Genomic DNA, 27398 nt, shown 5'->3' with positions numbered 1-27398 from the left:
CTGGGCCACCCCAGCCCACCAGCTTCTGAGGGAGGTTGAACAAGCAAGAGGGTCCCTTTCTGCCGATCTGAGCACCCAAGGGGGTCTGTAGGGAAGCAGGCGTTCTTTCAGGTAATTGGGGCCTGCGTTGTTTGGGATCTAGACACACCATTAAGATACAGAGATACAGAGAAATAGGCATCCTCAAGTGTGAGCTACAATCCAGCCACATTTCCCCCCTGGATCTGCAGGACCCCATTGGCCCCAGTAAAGTGTGCCCATTAACCCCTGCCCATGCTTGGACCCTGCAAAACAAGAGCTCAGTAAACCTCTTGTTTTTTGCTGCCTTTGACAACAAAGTCGGGAGGCTGTCAAGCATCTGGCAACAAAAGACCATTGGTCTGCATTTAGCTGAGTATATGTCAGTCACAAGTTGTGCAGGCTGTTGTGTAGCAGCAGCATCTCTAAAACAGTTGTGACTGAGCTCCTTCCGTTAAAGGAGATTTCATTGGGGCGGTCCTACCATTTGGCAGAGTGAGGCAAATGCTTCAGGTGGCAGATGCTGGGAGGGCTGTGGTTTGGAACATTGCTGTTCCTCCTGAGCACCCCCTGAATGCTTCCTTTGATTGGAGGACAGAGCTATATGTACCACACAGCCTGCCTTGTACCCCACTAAACTAGCCTGATGCCCTCAAGTGCAGAGGAGGACATAGCATTGAAAGAAATAAAAGAAAAGTCCACCGTCACCCCAGTCAACTTTTGTACATGGGAATGGGTGAGGGGCACCATCGTGTCCTTTGCCATCAGGTAGCAAAATGTATTTGGCTGGCCCTGGCCCTGGTTCTCCCCTCATCAAACAAACCACATCCATTGGATCAAATGAAAATATGTTTGCTAATGCTTTTAGAGAGGTTATAGCTGTCCTTTCTCCATTCAGAAAAATAACGTAAACGAGAAGAATGGAATTGTTCAAGGTCATGCCTACACTGTTGTGGAGACTGCAGAGGTGAGAGAGGAAACATTTATTTCTGTCCTTCTTAATTGTCTTCTTCCCACAGCCCACTCTCCTAATTGGCAGCTGGCCCGCTGTTCTCCATCCCCATGTTCATAATTCATTGCTTTTAGGACCAGAAGGTAATATTCCGTTGATCTAATCTAGACCTCCATGCGTCACTGAGATCACATAATTTCATTCCTGCCTTCCTGAAATGTCTGAAACCCGGTGGCTTTATGTAGAAGTAAAGAAATGATAAAGTTAGCAAGGTGACACAGCCAGTTAGTCGTTTTTAAGGGAACTATCAAGAATGATGAAACACTGAGCCCATAATTAACACTCATTGGTTCAGCCAGTGATGTGGCAGAAGATAACCCACTTACCAGAAAAAGGCCTCAGGCAAGTTTTAAGAGGCCGAAACAAATTAAATGAATGGACACTTCTGTGGGCTGAATCCATGGAGTTAATTTAATTCTGAGGTATAAAGTATTGATGCAAGAGCACCACCCGATAGCATTAAACACAGTTTACCATTTCTGCAGATAATCCAATATGTTTAAAAAACACATAATTTTTAAAAAGGAAATAGAAAACCAAGTTAAATAAGGAAGGAAATACGGGGCAGTGTTTTAATACGGAAAGTGTAATGTGGCGTTTTGTACAAAACTTAAAGGCATGAGCAACCTCAAGTCCACAAAACACTTGCTGTGGGAAAGTGCCCTGTGAAAGAGACATTGCTCAGAATATGCTAAAGTGCAGGGTCAAGAGTTCACAGCTGGATGAAGAAGTCATTTTCTTCACCTGCGAAGTTTATCTTTCCCGAGCGTACACCCTTCCCTTGCCCCAAATTTTAATATCATCTTCTGGGGAAGGAGATCAATTTGGCAGAAAGTAATAATCCAGCAATGGCAAAAGAAAGCAAAGGATTTACTGCAGTAAGTGGGTCTGCCTTCAAGGTGAGTGCAGTGCTCATCCCCCAGAACCATCACTTACGATGCTCATATCAACAAGGACAAAAGAAATGGCCAAAGCGGACAATGACCTTGACTAATCCTCTGGCTTGCCTTCCTTCTGCAGCAGTAAGAATGCTCACTAACATGGTGTGTAGTTCTTCCGGGAACTACAACATTCTGCAAAAGAGAGAAGGGCTGTGTGATGGAATACCTATGCAGAGCTAAACTGGAGATCATTATTTTGAACAAGAGACCTTTGTGTGTTGTTAAGCATCTGCATTACTATACAGATACCTCTCTTTGCAGGGCCCTCGACTAAATGATCTGTGCCAGGCCCCTTCCTACACTTGTGGGCTTAACTGGGGGGAGGGAGTGGTGGCTGGGTCAATCTCTGCGACGGGGTGAGCTCCCATTGCTCGGTCCCTGCTCCTGCCAACCTAGCAGTTCAAAAGCACCTCAAAGTGCAAGTAGATAAATAGGAACCGCTCCGGCGGGAAGGTAAATGACAGTTCCGTGCGCTGCTCTGGTTCACCAGAAGTGGCTTGGTCATGCTGACCACATGACCCGGAAGCTGTACGCTGGCTCCCTCGGCCAATAAAGCGAGATGAGTGCCACAACCCCAGAGTTGTCCGCGACTGGACCTAATGGTCAGGGGTCCCTTTACCTTTAATGCCCTGCAGGGGAAAACTTCAAGACCATTAAACTGAAAGCTCTTGGACCTGGTTGTCCAAAGGGCACAGTGGCTATGGGCTCTGCTTGGGCCCTGTCAGCTGCCCAAGGGGACCAAGTGATGGCATAGGACATTCCCTTGCAACTTTAGTACTCCTCACATCACCACACAAACACATACGCTGCCTACAATTGCTTATGAATGATATGTAGTTAATAGGTGCCATAATGCTCACACCCATTTGAGAAAGAACTGGGAATCAGGTGGTGTAAATGCTCCATAGAACAGGGGTTCCAACTATTTCGGGCCTGGGGCCACCACAAAATCACCATTTCACAGGAGAAAACTGGGTAATGCTTAGATTCCCTCCCAAACAAAACAGGCAAGACACTCCACCCCAGAAATTCTACTAAAACACGAGTGAAAAAGAAGGCAATGTACAACTAACACACAGCTCTCCCAACCCTCAAAAAAGCCAAAAACGTTTCTATAAAAGAATTGATAGGGTGAGGGGGCTTTGGCAGGCACTGTGGGGGGTGATATGAAGAAGCCATGATGCACCACACTGGAGACCCCAAACATAGACTACTGTTTGGAAGGAGCACGAATCACACCAGTCGCATGCAGAGTGTTAAATAAAAGAGATAATTGCGTTCATAGTGTTATGATTTAGCCTATTCTCTTTTTAATGTAAAAACCCTTATAATTATAATGACTTTGGTTAAACTATAAACTTTGGTGATAATGCATTAACCATTAACTATAAACTAGGAGCCAAACTGGTTCAGATAATATGCCCATGATTTATCTCAACAGAGGTATAAAAACAAACACCTCATGATGCTCTTGGCTTACTCTAACCCAGGGATGGGAAATCTCCAGTACCCAGGCTAAATGCAGCATTTGAAAGCTTCCCACTTAGCCCTTGAGGCCCTGTCTCCTTGTCTTGCCCCTTCCTCAACTTCCTTAGATAATTGTGCATTTGAGAGTCTGTTGGTTAGAGTCTTGCCAGCAAAATATCCAAGGCAAAATTACCTAAGGACTTGCACAAATGGTTGCATTTCCCCCCATGTGATCTATTTTGTGTCCAGGGGTTGCACAAGTTTTGCATGAACTGCATGAACGGGACTATGCATGAAAACATCCTGCAGCCCATTCAAACCTGCAGCAAGAGCCAACAGGACTGCATAAACGGCTGCAGACTGTCTTTGTATCCTGAACATTCTCCATGCAACATCATCAGAAAACCAGGGAGTGGGGTGGGGAGAGCAGTCAGGCTGCATGTCTGATTTGGCCCTAAGGAAAAAGAAGAAGAACTGATTTCATGATTCTTGCTCCCAATAATTGAATGGTCTGAAATTTTAGCCTGTTTCTCCCCTATAAGACAACATTGGCAGTGCATCATTTTATGGGGAAAAAATAGATGAGAGTTCAGTGACTTAAACCAGCTGTAAGATTTTGTGGCAACTTGAAAATGAAATGTATGGGAAAAGAGTAAAGTCTCAGTAGGAAAAGGCACATCAAGACTGAACAGACATTATTTAGTTGGCTGTTAGAGGCAGAGATACTTGTTAATATCTAGCTGAGAACAGAACCCAGAAGTCAGTGATTACATTTCAAGGTGAGAACCTTCTAAGATTTATGGAAGCTTCTCGTGTTTCGAATTTATTTACAACTGGAAGCACAGAAAGCAGCATCTCCTAAAAGAAGCTACAATATAGTTTCTACATATTGATGCTGCTTCCTTCCTCCTATGTGGGCTATGTGAAGATCTTAATTTCCTGCTCGTGTCTATAGGTTATAATTGGCTTTATTTGTGCCCTGAAGAAACCTGATTAGGAAGCTGAATGCTCATACCCAAAGCCAATACAGTGGTACCTCTGGTTGCAAACGGGATCCGTTCCAGAGGCCCGTTCACAACATGAAAAAAGCGCAACCCACAGCGGTGCATCTGCGCATGCACAGGTTGCGATTCGCTGCTTCTGCACACGCGTGTGGTGTCATTTTGCGCGTCTGCGCATTCGTGAGCGGCGAAACCCAGAAGTAACTCTTTCCGGTACTTCCGGGTCGCCGCGGAAACCTGAAAGAACGTAACATGAGGCGGATGTAACCAGAGGTACCACTGTAAATGCTTTTGTGAACCTGACCAAACTCGCTGACTCCTGTTCCACGTGTATTAAAGTAGTGCTCCCATCCAGGGCATCATCAGAACATAAGAAGAGCCTGCTGATTCAGGCCAATGGCCCATCTGGTCTAGCAATGTGTTCTCACAGTGGCCAGCCAGATGCCATGGGAAGACTGCAAGCGGCACCAGAGTGCAACAGCACTTGCCACACATTTGAGTTCTAGTAACTGGCATTCAGAGGCCTATTGCCTCTTGAGGCAGAACATAGCCATCATGGCAAGTAGTCATTAATAGCTTTATGCTACATGTTAACAAGCAGGTAACTTGCAGTTAAAGATGAATGAATCTGTCAATTTTAGTTTATCTCAGTTTATCTTTAATCTTAGTGTCATTTCTCCCGATTTCTGCATTAGTTTGCAATTTAAAACAAACAAAGAAACAAAATTTACCATTATTTTGGTCGCATTTTACCTAATATACACATATTATTAGGAAGCCCAGCCAGATGGGCGGGGTATAAATAATAAATTATTATTATTATTATTATTATTATTATTATTATTATTATTATTATTAGCTGTTATCACCAATAAATTCTCTTAATATACACATTTTTGTATGCACATTTCTCCCAATATACAAACATTTAGTTGAAGTACTGCATCACAAAATTCAGAGAAGTGCAGATTTCTAAGGATAGTTGTGTTTCATTTCACATACTGTTTCCATAAGTGTGAATAAGGTAGTTTCAATCATGCTACAACAGTGTACAAGACTTATTTAGTGCTTAATAAGTGCTCCAGGACTTATTTTTATTTTGCTCCCATGTTTTACTAGGCAGTTTTTGTTTTGTGTATTGCAAAAATAATGCATTTTCCACATAATTAAAAAAACAAGCTGCATTGCCTACCAACTTGTGCATAGTAAGGCTTATTATTGAAGGCAACGGGATTTAAGCAACTTCACTGTGTGGCCGTTCACATCCTTTGTTCCTTAGATGCAGACAAAGTTAGGAACTAAAGTGAGCCTCCCAAAATACAATAGAAGAAGCTTTTACACGTCTCTTTCCCCCACAAAACACCCCCAATATACAAGATGCCACTGTTGACTTTTTCTTTCTTCTTAATAGGTTCCCTATATGGGTATGAAGGAACGTTTAATTAGACTTTGGAATCCTTATGGCCATAAGGAGTGGATTGGAGCATGGAGCGATCGGTATGGTTTCAAAAGTTTTATTTCATTAGGGGCTGCTGCCCCTGCTACTTTTGCTCGCCAACCCCTCCCCGTTCGCCTTAAAGCGCATCCAAACTATGCACCTTCTTTCTTGCTGATTGCCCAGATTGTGACCCAGACAAGCCTCGGGGGAACAGGCAGGACAGACTGAGGCAGCTCCCCAGTGACTGTTCTGCTCTGCTACAGCTTCCTTCCTTGGCCAAAATGGTGGCATCCATGTGAGGTAGGCAGTAGCAGCAGAGCAAGATGGTTGCTGGATCTCACCTGAGTTATACTCCACCTGCTCGCTTGCCATCAAAAAGGACTTCATTCCTGCTGTTGCTACCACCACAGGGAGTGGCCAAGCTATTATTTTTTAAGATGAACAAGGGAGGGGGAGAAAAGCTGCCTCTGCTGGCTGCCATCAAAGTAATATTATTGTGCCTCTACTGCCCAAAACCATTTCAAAAATGTCAGCTCCCCGCTGCCAAATTCACTTTCCATTTTGGGGGACCCCCATTGGCCCTAGTCAAGACCTCCAAAGTTCATCTTCTGCAGTTTATGTTCTGGTCATAGGAACATAAGAAGCTGCTTTATCCTGAATTAAACCACCCAACTATCTCTCTCAGTATTGCCGACCCTAGCCAAAGCTCTCAAAAATTTCAGACAGGGTTCTCTCTCAGATCTACCTGGAGATGCCAGGGAACTTGTAACCTTCTGTATGCAAAATCAATCGCTGTTCAACTGAGCCATGGCCCTTCCCAACCAGCTCTCGTTTTGGGTATGCTATTTCCTTTTTCTTCTTTCCTCACACCTAAGAACAATTCCCTAGAATTACCCTAGGTGCAGTCTATCAAAATTAAGCACTTTCATGTCTCATTGATTCCACTACGAATGATTTAAGCATGAAATGGTTGAGATCAATAAGACTTAAAAGAAATTACCAGTGGTTGGGTGGTGTCCCATGATTTTGCCCTCACCCACTACCACAGAGCTAAAAATCTGGAAAATATGCTCCTGTACAGTATTCATAATCCTTTATTTTTCATTTTTTTCTCTTTGTTGAATTTGCAAATGAAAACTGAAAAACAAGAGCAGTATACGTGCAACAGGATGCTAGTTGCTTTATGATTTTATATAGCCATCTTCTTTTCCTCTGGGCTTCTAAAATAATCTTTCCTGAAAAGTGTTCTTTAGTATCTACATGCTGGTGTGACTGAAGCTGAGCTAAGAAGTATAGTATAGTATAGTATAGTATAGTATAGTATAGTATAGTATAGTATAGTATAATTTCCCAGGTTTTGCAAAGTTTAATTCTAATCTCAATACTGTTGAAATTTGGGTGGAGCAGGCTTAAACTGCATGGATCAATACAATTATTGAGTTCTGCTTGGTTAATGCTATGCATACAACACAATTATCACTTCATTATAAAACTGCAGCTTGAGAATTAACACAGCTGGATAGCTATTGCAATGTCTGTGTGGTGGTATTGCTGAGAGGTAATATCAGCAGCTAAAGATGCAAAGAATTATTTCTTTATTAAAGTACATCCAGGGTCTGCAGTACCATTAGGCATAGTCAGATGGTCACCTCAGGCAGCTGGTTTCGGGTATCCTGAAAAGTCAGTACATTCTGAGTTATTATTGTTGCATTTTTATTCTCGCAGAGGGAGAGAGGTGCTTGTAGGAGTTTCTGCCTCAGGCACCAAAATGATTTGGCAGGTCTTGGCTACTGTGCACCTTGACTTAGGGGCAGTGTGTGTGTGTGTGTGTGTGTGTGTGTGAGAGAGAGAGAGAGAGAGAGAGAGAGAGAGAGAGAGTGCATTTGCGCCTGAGTGTGTGTGCACGTGGTGTGTGCTGCTTTGACTTTCGCAGCAAAATGCCAAAGTGCCATCCAGGACTATTGAAACCAACAGAAACTGTTTCATTTTCTTCATTGTATGGCATTCTAAGCACCAGAACAACAAAGTTGCATGATCAGGACATAAGAATGAAGTGTGTAGCTTCTTACTCCTGGCAATTTGTTCAGTGCCCATTCGTGGCTGAATGTTAAGCTTTGGGGGAAGAACTAAGCATTGAAAGAAACGAGTGATGCTTCTGAAATTCACCCCATCCGAATTTCTCCTTGGAATTTGTATTTCTGGTCTTCTTTCCAAAGTAGAAGTGATGCATATGTACTCATCCATCACTCTCTCTTTCTTTTTTTAATTTCTGAATTTTATATTGATCTCTGTTCATACACTGCAGCTTTCAGCTACATGACTGTTTTTTGGGCAGTGTTTTATCAATCCGTTCATGCATAGCGGAACCAGGGGTGGGAGACAAGCTAATGAATTTATTCCCCCCTCCCCCATTAGATTTTCCCTGCCCCCAGTACTGATACACATATGCACATTGATAAAATGCTGCCCCAAAGCAATCACAGTATCATACATATGGTAATGTACATATTGCAGTCTTCATGTGATTGAGCATTTCTATCAAGCTTCTCTTTTTTTTGTAGCATTTTATCAGTGCATCAGATTCAGATTTGTTTACTGTATTTTAGCAACCTGCCATCAAGCAGCTTCGGTGCATTCAGAACATTCAAAGTGATCTGTGCCAAGTTTTAATCCAAAATAGAATCACACATTCGAAAAGAACAGCAAATGCATGACACATAGCAAACCAATGCAAGTCTGTCAATCTAATTTGCTTGGACCTGGGAGACCAGAGTTCAAATCTTCACTCTGCTATTAAGGTCTTAACCTGACTTACCTGTTTGTGAGGATAAAATGGAGTGGCAGAGAGAAGCATGTTGGGGATCTGAGGTGAGACCAGGGCCGTCTTTACCCGGGGGTGCAAGGGGTGCTGAATTCTGGGGGGCGCCAGGCACCCGCTGCTGAAGCTACCTAAGCTCTTAACTATCTCCTGTTATGAAATAATAAATAATTTTGATCAAGCTAGAAAAACAAAATACTGTACATATATACAGTGGTACCTCTGGTTACGTACTTAATTTGTTCCGGAGGTCTGTTCTTAACCTGAAACTCTTCTTAACCTTTAGCTAATGGGGCCTCCCACTTTAGCTAATGGGGCCTCCCACCGCTGCGCGATTTCTGTTCTCATCCTGAAGCAAAGTTCTTAACCTGAGGTACTATTTCTGGGTTAGGGGAGTCTGTAACCTGAAGCGTATGTAACCTGAAGTGTATGTAACCGGAAGTACCACTGTACCTAAGTATTACCAAAATGTATACCTACTGTTTCACTAAAGGACTTCCGACTTTGTGGGCTCATTTACCAAAGACGTGCCACGCTGGTGCTGGCGCTTGTCATTCACAATGGCGGCGCCTGTCAGACTCAACGACGGCGTTTGTCATTCTCAACAGTGCTGTGCACGCGAAATTAACTCTTACATCAAATTATTATGTTACGTATTGTATTGAGCTGCTATGTGGCAGTGGGGTCAGCAGCACCTTTGATACAACTGATGTTTCTTCTAAGTAGGTGCCTAAACAATACTTAGAAGTTTAAGTGTGGTGGTGTTAATTTGGGGGCTAAACTAAATTTGGGGGTGCTGGGCAGATCTTTGCACCCCGGCGGCGCATATGCTAAAGACAGCGCTGGGTGAGACACCCACACAGTGGAAGTTGCCCCCAGTTCCAGTCACCACACGGAGGCAGCTTAAGGTCCAAAATGGTTTACTGCTGCAGAGGATTAGTCTTCAGTAATACAGATCCAGATGTTTATAATTTACATACAGCTTGTTGGCTTATGCCAGTCACACGTTTGAAGCAACGTGTGAACCAAAACACAACGATCTTTCTGCAATTTGCACTTCTCTAAATTTTGTGCTACAGTTCTCCGATCAAGTAATGTGCCCCCCCCCAAAAAGTGCCTGTTAGGAAAACATGTGCATAAAAAGGCACATGTTGGTGAAAATAGCAAAAAGGATGCATTGCATTAGGGAGAATTGAATACAAAAAAAGTGTATATTAGGAGAAAAATGCCTTAAAAGGATGGCAAGTTCTCGTGAAGTTTTCTTTTTAAAAAAAATAAAGATAAAAAAATTAACTGATTCAATCGCAAACTTAAAGATTGTGAACTGATCTTTAGTAAGATGTGCTTTAGACCACAGGAGCCTGCTTCTTGGAATTTTAAATCAGGACTGTAGCAATGTTTTCTCTTAAACTGAGTCATCCTGTAGTTAGGACCAAAATGGTCAAAGGCCTGGAAACGATGCCTTATGAGGAACGGCTAAGGGAGCTGGGCATGTTTAGCCTGGAGAAGAGGAGGTTAAGGGGTGATATGATAGCCATGTTCAAATATATAAAAGGATGTCACATAGAGGAGGGAGAAAGGTTGTTTTCTGCTGCTCCAGAGAAGCGGACACGGAGCAATGGATCCAAACTACAAGAAAGAAGATTCCACCTAAACATTAGGAAGAACTTCCTGACAGTAAGAGCTGTTCGACAGTGGAATTTGCTGCCAAGGAGTGTGGTGGAGTCTCCTTCTTTGGAGGTCTTTAAGCAGAGGCTTGACAACCATATGTCAGGAGTGCTCTGATGGTGTTTCCTGCTTGGCAGGGGGTTGGACTCGATGGCCCTTGTGGTCTCTTCCAACTCTATGATTCTATGATTCTATGATTCTATGATTCTAGGACAGCTGGGGAAATGTAGTAAGCTTTAACTAGAGGGCTTGTGGGGTTTAGGTGAGCGGATGTAGGTTTAGCAATGGTTAAGCTGTTTATTCTTTAGCTGTTTATTGTTTAGGGCAATGTTTAAAAGTTAAGTTGCATATTCATATTCTATTTTGTTGTCCATGTAACCCTTATTTGTATACGTGCTCTTGATTTCTATTATGCTCATATGTGGGTGTGGAGAGCTCAGTTGTTTAGAATGTGCTGATAACACCAAGGCTGCAGGTTCGATCCCTGTATAGGACAGCTGCATATTCCTGCATTCCAGGGAGTTGGACTAGATGAACCTCAGGGTCCCTTCCAACTCTACGATTCTATGATTCTGTGTTTCATAAACCAAAATGTGTTCACTGCTCTTCTGCTGGTTCATTTACAATGAACCTTTCCAAAGGGATTCTAGCTGGTCAGGTCCTGCTTGGTCACCCCCATTTCACTCATTTGGGCAAATTAGAAACCTCTTTTTTAAATTTCATATGGTCTTATCCTCTTTTATAGTTCCACGGAATGGGATCGAGTCCCGAAGCAATACAAGAAATCTCTGTATGAAGACAAGGATAACGGCGAGTTCTGGTATTTTCACAATTTGTCTTTCTGTGATTCTCTGTGCTCTAGATTTAAGGCCCCCAAGCTATAATAATCTCCATATGTTGCCATCTGGGCTTCTTCGGGAGAAAGTGTAGGATAAAAATTGACTTAATAATGAATAATCTTCTTGCAGTGAGCCACTCTTATTTTCAGGGTCCTGCTACACTTATATTAAAGATGAGAGGCTGTATTCAACTCAATAAATATCTGTGTGGAACAATTTCAACTTGTGCAAGGGGACTTTGCCCTTCCTCCCACAGCACATGACCCATGCCATCCCCAAAAATGCTCCAGAGAGCCGGGGGAAACCTTAGAACAGATTGCAGATTGGGGAGCAGAGGAAGGAAAGTACAACTGCACATGCAGAAGTTGTTCTGCTCTTGCAAAGTTCTATTTAGCGATAGGTTGATGAATGCAACCCCAGACTACAATCGGTAAAGTTTTTTTCTAAGAAAAGGACCGTCAATCTATAGGCTGTTCATCACAAGCAACTGCCAACTGTTTTTGCCATTCGTTTTCTAGCACCATGCAAATTCCACTTCTCCATTTCAAAAATATTTCAAGTCCTCAGGGCTGCAAAACCAGGATTGAAAATGTATGTGTAGTTGTTGTACAATGTAGAAGAATGCAAAGCCTGCCTGAAAATTCATTTTCTCTTCCGTCAGGATGTCATATGAAGATTTCCAAGAACATTTTTTATTTTTGCATGTTTGCAATAATGTGCCAACCTTCCTAGACTTTGGAGTGCAGAGGAGCAACATGTGGTCTGTGCAAACGCATGTCGACAGATGGGTTCAAGGGCTCTCCCCAGAAGGTAAAAATAAGTATCCTTCCTTAATTATTTCCCTATTCTTTTTTCAAACAGTACGTTTCAAAATAGTAATTTCTTAACTGGACCTGAACCGAAAAAGTAAAATTTTAAACATAGCAATGTTTTATATTTCCATATTGCACCTGTCAGGGGCTCAGGAGCAGGAGCACAGGGGAGAGAGGAAATGGAGAGCGAAGGGGAAGAATCCGAGGGCAGCGTAGGGGAGTATGACAGTGGCCCGAGAGATTCCATGAGCTTCTCCAGCGAATCAGAAGATTCCCAGAAGGGGGCGCCGATGGTCAGGGCAAGGGGGGTCCCAGGGGGGACGCACCAGAAACAAGGAGCCAGCGGGGAAAGCAGCAGCGGGGGATCAGGACCAGTTTCCCCACCAGAGCGTAGTGGGGGGGAAGAGTCACATGTGTCAGGGCCAGCGTCTCCTCCAGCGGGGAGAGAAAGTGAGTCAGGGCTGACCACGCCTCCAACGGAGGGGAGGGCAGTTGCAGCTAGCCCCCCCAGAGGGGGAAGCAGTGACAGCAGCAGTGAAACGGTCAGGAGGAAAACTGCTGGCTGGGCGCGCGCGCCAAGTTCAAATGTACAGGCGCGGGGGACAGCAGGAGACCCGGATGGGGAACCAGCTCCTAAAGCCCGCCGGAGGGAGGGGGAAGGCTCAGGGGATTCAGCGTCAGAAGAGTCTAGAAAGGGCGAGACCCCAACGGACAGGCGGAACCAGAGGCAGAAAGAACAGAGGAAGAGGTGGAGTAAGGCTAGAATCTTAAATTGGTGTCTGGGTGGAGGAGACTCAGACGGAGCATCAGCGGTCTGAGAGTTGAGACGTAGAGCCGCGCGCTGCGGCTCTGGAAGTGAAACTGAACTTCAATAAAGACTTTTGTACGTAACAACGAAGCAGCGTTGGTCCTTTGTGAGCTGGGACCTCGGGCGGCTCTGACAGCACCAATATTTAATTAACACAGGCTTGATTATAAAGACGTAGCACAATATTACATGCTCATAGTGGGTGGTAACATATAAATCTTGAATTTTACACTCTGGAGACAGACATCTGTGGATGACAATTGCCTATGACCTCTGTCCTTCTATAATCATGAGGTCCATCAAGCCTCAGCAGAACACTTGATCTGGCAATAAACCCAGTTTGTTTAATTGAGTTTTTGATCCATGCTTGTGAAATTAACTAACTGCAGTTCCCAAGGTTCTGCTACAATTTCCTCTTCCACATTGGATTCCCAAATAATGTTCAGTGTTGCAGGGCAGTTGCTGTTCAGCAACAGAACCTACAGCTTCAATCCCAGACCTTGTTTTCTTTGCGAGATCTCAAATCTGAAATATACACATCACATAAGAATTATGCACAGAATTAGGCATGCTTAAGCCCACTGAAATCAACCTCCTATGCTATTATTTACATATTCCTATCCTTTTTCTGCTGAGTTGTCCCAGTACTTAATTGGGTGGGGATCTAGTAACTCCAGCCACTTTCTGTAAGCAGTGCCAACTGTTTATTTACGGATGTCTTGGTTATATGGCCAGGGGTGTAGCAAGGAGGCTGCAGTAGGTGCAGCCCACCCCTGGTGTCACCACTGAAGGAGGTGACAGAATGGTGGGCAGCACTCACCGCAGGGCCTGTAGTGCGCCTGAGCCATGCATCTCTCCTGGGAGTGATGTGGTGGCTTGAGCGTCCACAGGCTCCGCGCCTGCCCCAAAATGTCCGCCTGTTGCCTCCCCCTCAGCTGTAGGGCGGCTGAGTGGGAGGAGGCAGGCAGACTCCTTGGAGACCCAGCAATGCCCCTGTGGGCAGCTGGCCCCGCCCCTGGGCGCAGGGCACATGCGCCGCCCCAGGCGCCCAATTGGTTTGCTCCGCTGCTGTATATGGCAAGTCTGGAGACTGACCACATTTTGAATTGTATTTGAATCCATAGCCCATGGATTCTCTTCAAGTTTTGCTTTAGGATATTTGGAATAACTCTATGTGGCTTATTTCCATGAAAGTGAATTTAGGATTGCAGCCTGGGCATGTTGTCTATGCATTGTGCGAAAGGGTTTCTATCTGAAGTCTAGATTCGTTAAACTTGTTATTATTCACCATATGAAAACAAAAATTAAAATACAGCATGTGAAAACATACAAACAGCAAATGTCTTCACAATTTATATAACATAACAGCCATTTCTAAAATTGGTGTATGCATTCTGTTGTGGAATCTGAACCATTTTCTCTGTTCTTCAGAAAGACCACACTTTAATCAGTACAGCTAATTTGCACATAATCATAACCATGGAAACTTTACACTTCTCTTCAATCAGTGTTGCTTTAGAATTTCCTCAGTTCTTTGCCAACATAATTTTATGGCTTGCTAAGAAATTCCTGTTTTCTCACCAAGTATATATATATATATTTATGTTCATGCTTTACACCCTTTATATACTATTTTCAGTCTTGTAAGAAATACATTGGGGCTTATATTTTATCCATAATGTGTTTTATTTTGTACTGTTGTGCTTCTTTAAAATTAAAAAATAAAGTTCTACTACTTGTGGTGTAAAACATAAGATGTTTTCATTTTTCTTACGTGCAGTTCCTCCTCTATCCAGAAATTTATCATTGTTTTATGCCGCCACCAGATTTGCAAGAATCCAGCAACTAGTTATTTTTATATAGTAATTGTATAGAATTTAGTCTAAGTTGTTTTTGTGCAAGTGGAATAGACATTCAATTTCACAATAAGACTTTGCTTCTCTCCCTGCCCCACAGAGCCCCCTACTGCTTCAAAATATGCTGTGGGGCAGTTGGGGGTCCTTCAGAGGAGATCTTGCAAGCACATGTGGCTGCAGGGTGGGGAGGAGTGGAAGAAAATTCTGCGCAAGCTTGTGGCGTAATCTGCTTGCCACAACCATGTTCTGGTTTCTCTCACACCTTTCTGTCAATCCGTTGTCTTATCCTACCCATTCTTCCCCTTTGTCACCTGCATGAATTAGGCCAAAAGATGCAGATTGCCTCCACCTGATAGATAAGGATTACAGCCTGCAACAATGCTACTGCTTCAGGAATCTCTGTTTAGCAGGGATCTCTGGCTGTATGCAGAGAATGTATTGCCTTCCTGTATTTGGTAGAACTGAGGATCAGGGCTTCTTATAAAGTAACCACTAATTGAATGTCTAAGGGACGCGGGTGGCACTGTGGTCTAAACCATTGGGCCTCTTGGGCTTGCCGATCAGAAGGTCGGGGGTTTGAATCCCCGTGACGGGGTGAGCTCCTGTCACTTGGTCCCTGCTCCTGCCAACCTAGCAGTTCGAAAGCACGCCAAAAATGCAAGTAGATAAATAGGTACCACTCTGGTGGGAAGGTGTTTCCGTGCACTGCTCTGGTTTCGGTGTACCTTTGCACCAGAAGCGGCTTAGTCGTGCTGACCACATGACCCGGAAAAACTGTCTGCAGACAAACACTGGCTCCCTTGGCCAGTAAAGCGAGATGAGCGCCGCAACCCCAGAGTCGTCTGCATCTGGACTTAACTGTCAGGGGTCCTTTACCTTTTTAAATTGAATGTCTAGCTTCCTGCAACAGGGCAGGTTAAGTGCCTGCTAGAGACATTGACAGGCTGAAGGAATTGCCTTTCCCACAGGACCATGATCCTATGAAGGCATGCATGCAGCAGGCAGATGTAAAAGGAAGCGATAAAGGAGGGACGTCTCACTTGATCCACACTACTCTGCTGCATGTGTCTGATAACAGAAATCATTGTTTTTCACAACAGGTGCCTTTTCCAGAAATCCTCGGTATTTAATCCAGGTGCAGGAGCCGGACATGAAAAATTCCAATGTTGTGGTATCACTGACACAGAAACTTGTAAATGATACAAGGAGTCCACAACCTCCAGAACCTCCAGGCATTCGTTTTGTAATACTCCAGGTAAATAACACCAGACAAGAACTGGTGTTCTGCTCATGCTTGAGCCTGGCCATCTGTATAAATTGCTCTAGCCTCATGTGCTGGATTCAGCTGAAAACCAGCCCTGTTTTGTCTCATGATGGCTGGGAAATTCCAGGCTGCAATGGCAGGGAAAAAGAGGAGCATTGCTGCCTTCTACCCAGTGCCCTAAACCATCCTTCCTCCCAAATGTTGATCGCCACACCATAGCTGTCAACTTTCCCCATTTTTTAAGGGATATTCCCTTATTCCGAATAGGATTCCTCGCAAGAAAAGGGAAAAGTTGACAGCTATGCGCCACACACCCAACTCTGCCCACATCTCTTTGGTTTTTTCCCTTGAGAATAGCTTTGCCTTTTCCCATTTATTTTCAAGTGATAGCTTTAGCACTGTCTTTGAAATGTAACGAAACCTATTTTTGCATTTCCGGGTCCTTCAGAGGCTGGAACGAGAACTGTTTTGTTGGCTCTGTCTCTCCCATTCAACACCCACTGCAGAACTCCTGGATATTTTGGCAGGAGATATAGATAAGATTAGCCTCATTTACTCTGCATTAATTAATCTAGAATAACCACCACCACCACACCCCCGGCTTCCATCCTCAGAATAACTCGTATGGATTCAAGCCACCGCACAATGTGTAATGACTTACTTACGTAGCTTGGATATGGTTCAAACATGCTTTAGAAAAGAAATTTCCTAAATTAATCAATATAGGACTTGTTTCAGGAGGGAAAATGTTTAGGATGGCAGTTTTAGTGTGAAATATACCATTATTTTTATTTCTGAGATCTTAACACATCTCACCCCACTGCCGGAAAATTATGGTGCCATTGATCTACTCCCCTTTTCCCCTAGCTACAAACATCCTATCTCTTTCCATCCCCTTCTGCAGCCATGAGAAGGTTCAATATATACTTGAGTTTTAAAGAATTCAGAAGTAATAATGTATACCATTGCCTCGGGAGAGGAGTTTTCTTGAAGTAGTGGTGCTCACACTACACATTTAAAGCACATTTATACCACTTTAGCAGTCATGGTTTGCCCCCTAGAATCCTGGGAAATGAAGTTACTCCTCATAGAACTACAATTCCCAGCACTCCTAACGAACTACAGTTCCAAGGATTCTTTGGGGGAAGAAAAAGAAGAAGAGTTTGGATTTGATATCCCGCTTTATCACTACCCTAAGGAGTCTCAAAGCGGCTAACAATCTCCTTTCCCTTCCTCCCCCACAACAAACACTCTGTGAGGTGAGTGGGGCTGAGAGACTTCAGAGAAGTGTGACTAGCCCAAAGTCACCCAACAGCTGCATGTGGAGGAGCGGAGACGCGAACCCGGTTCCCTAGATTACGAATCTACCGCTCTTAACCTCTACACCACACTGGCTCTCTCAGCTATGGCTGCTGAAATAGTTCAAGAGTTCTTTAAATACATAGTGTGGATGAAGCTTCAGGTTAGGTAATTTCTCTCCCTACAAATAAAGATGCTTACACAGCCTCAGGTGGGCACTTCATTCCACGCTTAACAATGTTAATTCAGGAATATACTGCTCTTGAGTGCAGCTGCAAGGCAAGAGCAGAATCTTTCCTTAGCCATTTGGCTGGAGGTTCTGATTTCTGTTGGTTTGAAAAAAGTTGAAAATTGTAAAGTGAAGTTGCAAGTGGAACCTGTGGCACATCCTAGAATAAAAGACCTCAGAAAGTGACACACAAAGTGTAACATTGAACAGCCCCTAAAAGCACCACAAAACAAAATTTAAAACATTTTAAAGCATGGGTAGGCAAACTAAGGCCCAGAGGCCTGGATCCGGCCCAATCACCTTCTAAATCCGGCCTGCGGGCAGACAGGGAATCAGCGTGTTTTTACATGAGTAGAATGTGTCCTTTTATTTAAAATGCATCTCTGAGTTATTTGTGGAGCATAGGAATGCATTCATTTTTTTTTTCAAAATATAGTCTGGCCCCCCCACAAGGTCTGAGGGACAGTGGACCGGCCCCCTGCTGAAAAAAATTGCTGACCCCTATTTTAAAGCATTCAAAACTGTTATAAATACAGCATATAGCCAGCATGTAGACAATCAACAGCCTGGTTTATGAACGTTTGAAGTCCTGAAAACCATAGGGCTCTTGCTTCCCAGTGTCCTGGTTTTGACTAAAATGGTGCCTGAACTCACCACCTGAGTTTGCTAATAGGAGTAAAATGTCTCCACCTTTCTTGAATTGACCAAAAGGGCAACACATTGGAATTAAGTAGATTGACCTAGTCTAATCTACAAGGTACTTGACCCCACACCACAAGAACGAACAGCACAGACATTAGGAAGAATGTGTAAAGCATAGAGGAAAGTAATAACCCAATCTTGTAGGGAATGGCTGAGCAACCAGGCCAGAATTTCCCAACCAGTCAGAAGCTCAACTGGCTGGAACTTTCCAGTAGTTGAATATGTGCATTCTCAGAGTTGCACAGTTGCTGTTAATTAAGCAGGCCGCCATATTGACCTTGAGCTACTAGTCACTGCCAGATAACACAGTTGCACTCAATCCATGTTCTCATTCTCATTACTAAGAGCCAGAAACCAATTTTCTCTGCTGCCCAGAGGCCTGCAGAAATCAAACTTTGGTCAAGGCAGAAGCAGAAGAAAGGCTTTTCTTGACACTCCCTGTTTCCAATATTTTAAAGAGCCAGTAAGCATAATCAATAGGGATGTTCTAATTTATTTTGTCTGTAATACTAGGCCTCATTGACCACTGGTGGGGCTTGCTTCCAAGTAAGCATCCCTAGACTCAGGATGTTGGGGCGGGGGGAAATGCAACCAATCCAAAACATGCCTATAATGGTGGGTTAGAAGCATGAGACATTGAACTACACATTTCCACAAAGCTGGACTTTAAAAGGCAGTTAAAGGCATGTTTTCCTCACACGTCTCGTTGGGATTACACTAAAGTAGCCTGTTTGTAGCTTTTCTTTGAGATCATATTAGATATCAGTCTCTGGCCGTGCTCTTGGGGTATCTTTTTCAGAATAATTATGTCTCTCCTGTTGTGCATCTCTAGCATCTCCTACTTTTCATTGTCAGTATTTATTTTCACTTAGAAAATGTTAATCTTGCCTTCAGGCAGTTGCACTCTCAACTGGATTTACTGAGGCCTAATCTATGCAAGTAGTTTCCAGGGGTGGTACCCCATGAGGCAATTCTGTTAGTGAAAGGACTGTTAGTGAAAGAACCATGGCTGCACCATGGAACTTCTCCTCCTCCTTCTTCTCCCTGTACTCCCCCCAGATCTGTTCTGGAAGTTCCCTTAACCCTAAGTAGCAGATTTGGGGAGGAAATGTGGGGCACACATGGAGAAGAGAGGGAGCAGCTTGCCATTGTTCCTGCTCCAGTGTGCAGTCTACCCTCCAGACACAGCCCATGAGGGTTGGTATGTCAAGGATCAATACAGGTTCTTTGTTTGTGAACAACTCAGTTTCATTCCTACTTATAGCCTGCTTTGAAAGTAGCCCCTTGCAGTGTCTGATAAGGTGCTTCCAAAACGTGAGGAGACCTTGGAAGTATCCTCTGCCATAAGAAGAGGGGCTTGGACAAGAAAGGTTGAGGAGAGTCTCCAGCACACAGAAATGAGTTCAAGAACCCAAGAGGTAGCTTAAGATCTCTGCGCAAAAGTCCTTGTCCATCTGTCTTGGAGGCTTTAGTTGAGAATTCCTGCATTGCCAGGGGTTGGACTAGATGACCCTTGGGGTACCTTCCAACTCTACAATTCTATAATCCTTAGGTGAGGTGTTAGCACAGCCGCCTATAATTTTTTAGGTTTGTATATTAAACACGTCTGCTTGATGCTAGTCATGGGGAGGAAACAGCAAGAACCAGCACAGAGTAAACAGGAAATGTTATCTGATCCAAGAGAGGTATAATTAGCACTAAAATAATTAATTGAGTAATCAATTTCGTTAACTTATTCATTAAGCACAGATTAAAAATGTGGGGTTTTAATTAGATTTTAACTGGACTATCCCCGAGAAGGATATTTAGTGCTAATAGCATTCTTGTAAATGTTCCATGTCTGGGGGTCTCAGGAGCATTTTACCGTAGATTTAGTTTCTCCCCCCGAACCATAGTAAGAGCCCCTGCTGCCTTAGAGTTCACTCTTACCAAAGAGGCAAGTGCTATGTTATGAGAACACATGACCCGGTTGATGTGCCCAATCTGGCTAGAATCAATGTGGGTGGACAGGGGGAAACAGCAAAACAATACCCCTCCCTTCCCACAGACACATTTAAAAGGAAGCCACTATAGAGAAGGTCTGTTCTCATGTTGCTACCCTCCGGTTTATATGGGGAGAGGCTGTCCTTCAGATGGTCCTTCACCAGCCCTTTCTGTCCAGTAGGATTCTCCTCAGGCCACCTGCCCTCTTTAAGCACTTTTGTGTCCCTGTCTGATGCCTCTTGCTTGCCTGGAAGGAGAATGGAGAGGTGTGTGGCATGTCTGTGAGTAGAAACCTCTGACCTTCTTGCATGGCTGGAATATAACTCCCTGCAAGAAGGTAAGACTTGCATCCATTGCTCTGCCCTCTTATCATCTGGCCTAGCCCTTGTCTGTGGCTCCCAGAAGATTTCCCGCAAGAGGTTGCATCCCTTGTGCTGAAAAGCTTTCTCCACCCCTTCTTGTACATAATGCATACAATGTTTTTGGTAGCAGAATGGCCAGTATATGTGAGAATAAGACTCCTTTAAGAATGAGAGGCACAAATACAAGATGGGTGACACCTGGCTTGAGAGCAGTACATGTGAAAAGGATCTAGGAGTCTTGGTTGACCACAAACTTGACATGAGCCAACAGTGTGACGCGGCAGCTAAAAAAGCCAATGCAATTCTGGGCTGCATCAATAGGCGTATAGCATCTAGATCAAGGGAAGTAATAGTGCCACTGTATTCTGCTCTGGTCAGACCTCACCTGGAGTACTGTGTCCAGTTCGGGCACCACAGTTCAAGAAGGACACTGACAAACTGGAACATGTCCAGAGGAGGGCAACCAAAATGGTCAAAGGCCTGGAAACGATGCCTTATGAGGAACGGCTAAGGGAGCTGGGCATGTTTAGCCTGGAGAAGAGGAGGTTAAGGGGTGATATGATAGCCATGTTCAAATATATAAAAGGATGTCACATAGAGGAGGGAGAAAGGTTGTTTTCTGCTGCTCCAGAGAAGCGGACACGGAGCAATGGATCCAAACTACAAGAAAGAAGATTCCACCTAAACATTAGGAAGAACTTCCTGACAGTAAGAGCTGTTCGACAGTGGAATTTGCTGCCAAGGAGTGTGGTGGAGTCTCCTTCTTTGGAGGTCTTTAAGCAGAGGCTTGACAACCATATGTCAGGAGTGCTCTGATGGTGTTTCCTGCTTGGCAGGGGGTTGGACTCGATGGCCCTTGTGGTCTCTTCCAACTCTATGATTCTATGAACTGGGCTGGAAGGAGTGGTAATAATAATAATAATAATAATAATAATAATAATAATAATTTATTATTTATACCCCGCCCATACCTAGCCACTCTGGGCAGCTCCCAATTGAGTGTTAAAAACAATACAGCATTAAATATTAAAAACTTCCCCAAATAGGGCTGCCTTCAGATGTCTTTTAAAAATAGGGTAGCTGCTTATTTCCTTGACATCTGATGGGAGGGCGTTCCACAGGGCGGGTGCCACTACCGAGAAGGCCCTCTGTCTGGTTCCCTGTAACCTCATTTCTTGCAAGGAGGGAACCGCCAGAAGGCGCTCAGCGCTGGATCTCAGTGTCAGGGCTGAACGATGGGGGTGGAGATGCTCCTTCAGGTGTACAGGACTGAGACCATTTAGGAATTTAAAGGTCAGCACCAACACTTTCAATTGTACTCGGAAACGTACTGGGATCCAATGCAGATCTGTCAGGACCAGTGTTATATGGTCCTGGAGGCCACTCCTAGTCACCAGTCTAGCTGCTGCATTCTGGATTAGTCCCTAACTAATGGCATGATGTGGTTGCTGTAAAGATCGCCTTTCTCCACGATGTTATGGATGACAATAACACAATGGATGACATTGGACACTGTGTCCAATGAATAATTATTTCACATTTCATCCTAGACAAAGATCTTGATCTTTCCAATTGTCTAAAAGATCTAAGACATGGCAGATTTGGTTAGTGGGGGAAGTACAAAGGTGTGGTGATGCATGTACTGTCAGTTGCTCAGTGCAGGGGACTTGGAGAAAAGATTTTCTGTTTGTAGCAATGATTCTTCAGCCTGTGTTACAAAAGACATGGGACGATTGGTTGAAAACTTTGTTATAAACATCATTATAAAGGCACTCTGAATGTCTCAATGACAAAAGAAATTCTTAAATATAAATGACTCCATTAGGTCCAAAAGAAGTGTCTTCATTTAGGTTTGCTGAAGTTTTAATCCATCGTGCCTCGAAGTCCAAATGCCTGCCATGCTCCCCTAAAAAAAAAAAAAGGCTCCCCCCGCTTTCTCTTTGCAAGACAGCAGTTTATATTCTCCCCCACCCTTTCCAAAGGCATGGCTCATAAATTATTGTGCCACACTGTGAAACCACTCTAAATGGGATTTATACACTCCAGTGTATTTGTAAGAATATGTTTAGTAAGGGTTTTTATTATGCTGTCTTTATGTGTCATCACAATAATAGCTGTTGCATTTTATTTATTGCTCCAGCTTGATGAAAATATTGGAACAGCAACAAATGTGACAGGATACGACATTTTCTAATGAGAATGGATATCAGGTTCATAGTCTGTGCCAGAGCTGTAGCAAGCATATGGTCATGGAATCTGTGTTTGTGTGGGTTCCATATATGGAGGTTCACCAAAGATTTCCTGAGTTCAGCAATGGAAGAAGAATTCAGGTTGCTTCTCATGTTAATGCAAATCTACCTAATTCACACTTCCAAAAGCAATGCACACCTAAAAACGTAGCCATCCTTTGAAATCCACGCTTGCCTGAATTTTGCAGTGCAATTCACCACCCCAATCCCCTCTCCAACAAGTACAAAAATACGCATATTAGGGGAAAGTATGCATTGTGAAATAACAAACCAAAATTAGGAAAAATGGCTTGCGGAATTGTGAATTTCAGGAGGAATGCCCATCAAAATTATGGTACATTTCTGAGGACTTAAAAAACAACAACCAAGTACACAAAGGGATATTGAAATGTGGCCAACTGAATTTAAACTGGAAAAGTGAGAAACTGAGAGAAATCCATACTGAATCATCCATCCCCAGTTGAGTGTTTTCCCTATGGGACCATGAATTCAGTTCACCAGCACTCCTGCTGTTTACCTTTGGATGAAGAACAACTAAGTTAGGTGCCTCTGATCTTGCAGAAGATTAGAAAAACAGAGCTGAAATGTACCTTCAACGTCATCTAGTGTAGCTCTGTGCCAATGCAGGAAATCCTCTCTGCTTCAATATCTTTGATAAGAGGCCATCCAAACTCCATTTAAAATCTTCCGCTTTCTGAGGCAGTTTGTTCTTCTGTCTAACAGCAAATTGTTATCCCTTCTCCAACTCATTTCTACCCTTGATTGACCTGCATAATGTATTTTAAAAATTAGAGGATGGCATTCTGTAATAGTTACTTCAGAATTCCTGCTCATTTCTTCTCACGTTATATTGCTTCTCAGGACAGAACCACCGTTTACAACAAGGGATTCATAAAACAACGAGATGTCACTAGGATATTTCAGTTGAGACCTGGGACCTACACCATTATTCCAGAAATATCACAAGGAGGCCAAGAGTCAGAATTCATTATACGAATCTTTCTAAAGAATCAAAACAACTACAGGTATGTAGACAGGCATTCAGGCCTGTTCTCGTAATGAGCCAGTGTCTCTTTACCAATGTTTACTTCTATTTCATTCCCCAGCTTACGGGTGATCACTTTCACCATGCATGCAGATATGTTCCCGAAACTGAGCTCATTAACAGTATCTATTGTTTAAAAGGACTCTTGTCTTATTTTTTATGGGGGTGGTGAAGGGTGCTCTGAGCCATAGGAGTAGGGCAAGACCAGATCTCCCCCAGGAGTGGGAGATGATAGCTCCCCAGCTCTCTCTCTCTGAATCCTCTCCACTAGGTTGTGGATTGTGACCCAAGAATGTAACAGTAGCTTCAGACTGAGCAAAAGACTGTTGGAAGAGAGCTGGTTGTTTTAACACTTTCCACCCCAGCCATTTGTCTGCCCCAAACCCACCCATCCCAACTGCTTTATTTCCAAGAGAAAATATATACGCACACTGAATCTTTACGCTCTAGGGGAGAAAAGCATCTCTCTCTCTCTCTCTCTCTCTCTCTCTCTCTCTCTGTGTGTGTGTGTGTGTGTGATTTTGAGCCACCAGATGGCTGGGAAGAAGGAGCCTCTCTTAGATCTACCCCCTCACTGGTCCTCTGCATATCCTTTATCTGAAAAAGAATGCCCTTGGTGAAATACCGTATATACTTGAGTATAAGCCAACCCAAATATAAGCCGAAGCACCTAATTTTACCACAAAAAACTGGGAAACCTTATTGACGAGTATAAGCCAGTTCACCACACCACAAACCTGGTGGTGTTGGCAGCGGCAGAGGAAGAACAAGCATCCTGAAAGAGATGCATTTGGGCTGCTCATTCCTCTTCTGCTGCCGCCGACAGCGACAAAGGCAGAGGAGGAGGAGGAAGAAGCAGCCCTAAAGGACCCTCACTGAAGTATAAGCCAAGGGGGGGCTTTTTCAGCCTAAAAAATGTGCTGAAAAAGTCAGCTTATACTTGAGTATATACAGTAATCATGGGTTTAATTTGTAGGTCTACCTGTGTTGCATTCTGGCATGGTAAGTTAAGTGTGCACCATACAATACAATTTCCAGACTACTCCAGCCTTCTTTTCCCATAGAAAAAAGTATCTCTGCTGCAGGCCTGCCAGGGAACCTGAATTCAGTATTCAGTGTTTAACTAGCAACACAGACATCTTGTTCTATCCTAATGCAGTCCTCTCTTTTTCTTCTTCCTTTTGTTTATTAGGGCACCAAATGCTGAGCTGAGTCCAGTGGTAACAGAGGTATGTAGGTGTAGAAAGTGGTGTTGCCTTTAAATGTGAAGCAGTGACATACGCTGTGTGCCTTCTACTTATTGGAAGCTGGATCCAGAACTGAATTGACTCAATCTGGCCCAGTTTGGATAGTTCAGTTCAAAACTGCCCTAGATCAACCTGCCTTGGGTTGGCCCATTTAGACCTCACCAGGGCAGTCAAAAGGTAGGGCAGTCAGCTGGCAGGGGTGAAGGAGAGGCAGGTAGCCTGTGCAGGGTTTGCTTCAGCCTTGGGAGACCAGGGTTCAAATCGCCACTCAGCCATGAAGCTCACGGGGTGACCTGGGGCCTGTCACCATCTCTTAGCCTGGCCTACCTCTCAGGGCTGTTGTGAGGATAAAGCAGGAGGGAGAGAGGTATGAACACCACCTTGAGCTATAATAATAATAATAATAATAATAATAATAATAATAATAATAATAATAATAGTTTATTACTTATGCTCAACCCATCTGACTGGGCCTCCCCAGCCACTCTGGGCTGCTCCCAACAGAATATTAAAACACAATAAAACATCAAACATTAAAAATTTCCCTAAACATGGCTGTCTTCAGATGTTTTTTAAAAGTCAGGTACAATGGTACCTCGGGTTACATACGCTTCAGGTTACATACGCTTCAGGTTACAGAGTCCGCTAACCCAGAAATATTACCTCAGGTTAAGAACTTTGCTTCAGGATGAGAACAGAAATCATGCAGCGGCGGTGCAGTGGCAGCAGGAGGCCCCATTAGCTAAAGTGGTGCTTCAGGTTAAGAACAGTTTCAGGTTAAGAACAGACCTCCAGAACGAATTAAGTTCTTAACCCGAGGTACCACTGTAGTTGTTTATTTCCTTCACATCTGAAGGGAGAGCGTTCCACAGGGCAGGCGCCACTACCGAGAAGGCCTTCTGCCTGGTTCCCTGTAACCTCACTTCTCGCAGTGAGGGAACCACCAGAAGGTCCTTGGAGCTGGACCTGTGTCCAGACTGAATGATCGGGTGGAGACTCTTCTTCAGGTATACAGGGCCAAGGCCATTTAGGGCTTTAAAGGTTAGCACCAACACTTCGAATTGTGCTCAGAAACATACTGGGAGCCAATGAAGGTCTTCAAAGGTAGCCCCATGTAGAGCACATTGCAGTAGTCCAAGCAGGAGATAACCAGAGTATGTTCCACTCTGGTGAGACAGTCTGCGAGCAGGTAGAGTCTCAGCCTGCGTACCAGATGGAGCTGACAGACAGCTGCCCTGGACACAGAATTGACCTGCACCTCCATGGGCAGCTGTGAGTCCAAAATGACTCCCAGGCTGTGCATCTGGTCCTGAAGGGAAGGTAGGACATAAATGTAATAATAAATAGAGTTCTGTTCTTCTGTCTGCAGGGTTCTGCTTTGCCAGCATGTTCCACAAAGCAAAGCAGCACCCAATAGGACTAACAGAAGAAAGTTCAAACTGTGATTTGTTAGCGGTTTAAACTGCTTTACAGGGAGAATTCGCACTAGAAGTGGAGCAAGACTCTTCCAAAGAGCAGAATGTAGCAAAAGACAAGGATATGATGGCTGTGTTTGGACAATCATATCTTGGCTTAGAGAGTTGGGGTATAAGTGAGCCTTTTGAGTGTGCATGCAGCCCCTTCACCTCTTTCCTTCATGCAAACCAAGAAGTCTTCAGTTAAATGTAGTGTCCCATTTCATCCAAACCATGGAACCATAGAACAATGGTTAACAGCTTTGGAACAAGCCAGAATATTAAGTCATGGCCACAATTCTTTAAATTCTGAAGTATTTAATATGTCAATACATGATCCTCTGAACATGGCCTTTAAGTCCCTTTGATTTCAGTGGGAGAAACATGCTGAAATTCCTTCAGTTGAAATCACAGGGTCTTGTGTGCTTAACTTTGGGTACGTCATGCCTATAATTTAGCTATTGAGGGCACCTCGGGGAACCATACCACCAAAATTGTTCTCATTGCCTTACAGCTCCCTTATCTGTCTTGAAGCAAAGCAAAATGACCCTCAAAGGATGATCACTTAAACTGTTTTCAGGTTCTCGCCGTACTAATTCTTAGTTGAATGTGCTGTTCTGCAGATCTCTATGACGGGCTGTTTAAGATAAAAATATTTAAATTCCTTTTACAGCGCAGTCCTATGTACTCAGAATTAGGTCCCAATAAGGAAGCTGGAACTTACCGCCAGGTCAGTGGGTATAAAATTGTAATCTAAAGCGTCTAAAGAGGGGAAGAAATGTGCCACAACAAATACAGGGGAGGGTGTTGTGAACTGGGCATGTGGAGAGACAGTCACAAACATGGCTACTAAGCAATCACATGTCTGGTTCACAATGTGCTGAAC

General features: G+C 43.8%; 1 protein-coding gene across 3 annotated transcripts in view; it reads left to right on the top strand.

The window, feature by feature from the left end:
• CAPN13 (calpain 13) overlaps positions 1 to 27398 on the top strand; it is an 81195-nt gene that overhangs the window by 33522 nt on the left and 20275 nt on the right. For all 3 annotated transcript variants that reach the window (XR_014545731.1, XM_083604521.1, XM_083604522.1), the window contains 8 exons: positions 917 to 985; positions 5851 to 5936; positions 11109 to 11183; positions 11864 to 12012; positions 15779 to 15933; positions 23628 to 23791; positions 25004 to 25040; positions 27186 to 27242. Coding sequence is in view for 2 of the 3 variants with exons in the window: in XM_083604521.1 (XP_083460647.1) it covers positions 917 to 985; positions 5851 to 5936; positions 11109 to 11183; positions 11864 to 12012; positions 15779 to 15933; positions 23628 to 23791; positions 25004 to 25040; positions 27186 to 27242 (792 nt within the window). In the remaining variant the exon portion in view is untranslated. The remainder of the gene's footprint in view (positions 1 to 916; positions 986 to 5850; positions 5937 to 11108; positions 11184 to 11863; positions 12013 to 15778; positions 15934 to 23627; positions 23792 to 25003; positions 25041 to 27185; positions 27243 to 27398) is intronic.

This window comes from Podarcis filfolensis, assembly GCF_964270895.1.
Source record: "Podarcis filfolensis genome assembly, chromosome: 3".
Taxonomy (NCBI): domain Eukaryota; kingdom Metazoa; phylum Chordata; class Lepidosauria; order Squamata; family Lacertidae; genus Podarcis; species Podarcis filfolensis.
The sequence above is the reverse complement of the archived record's forward strand: the minus strand, read 5'-3'. Positions and strand labels throughout refer to the sequence as shown.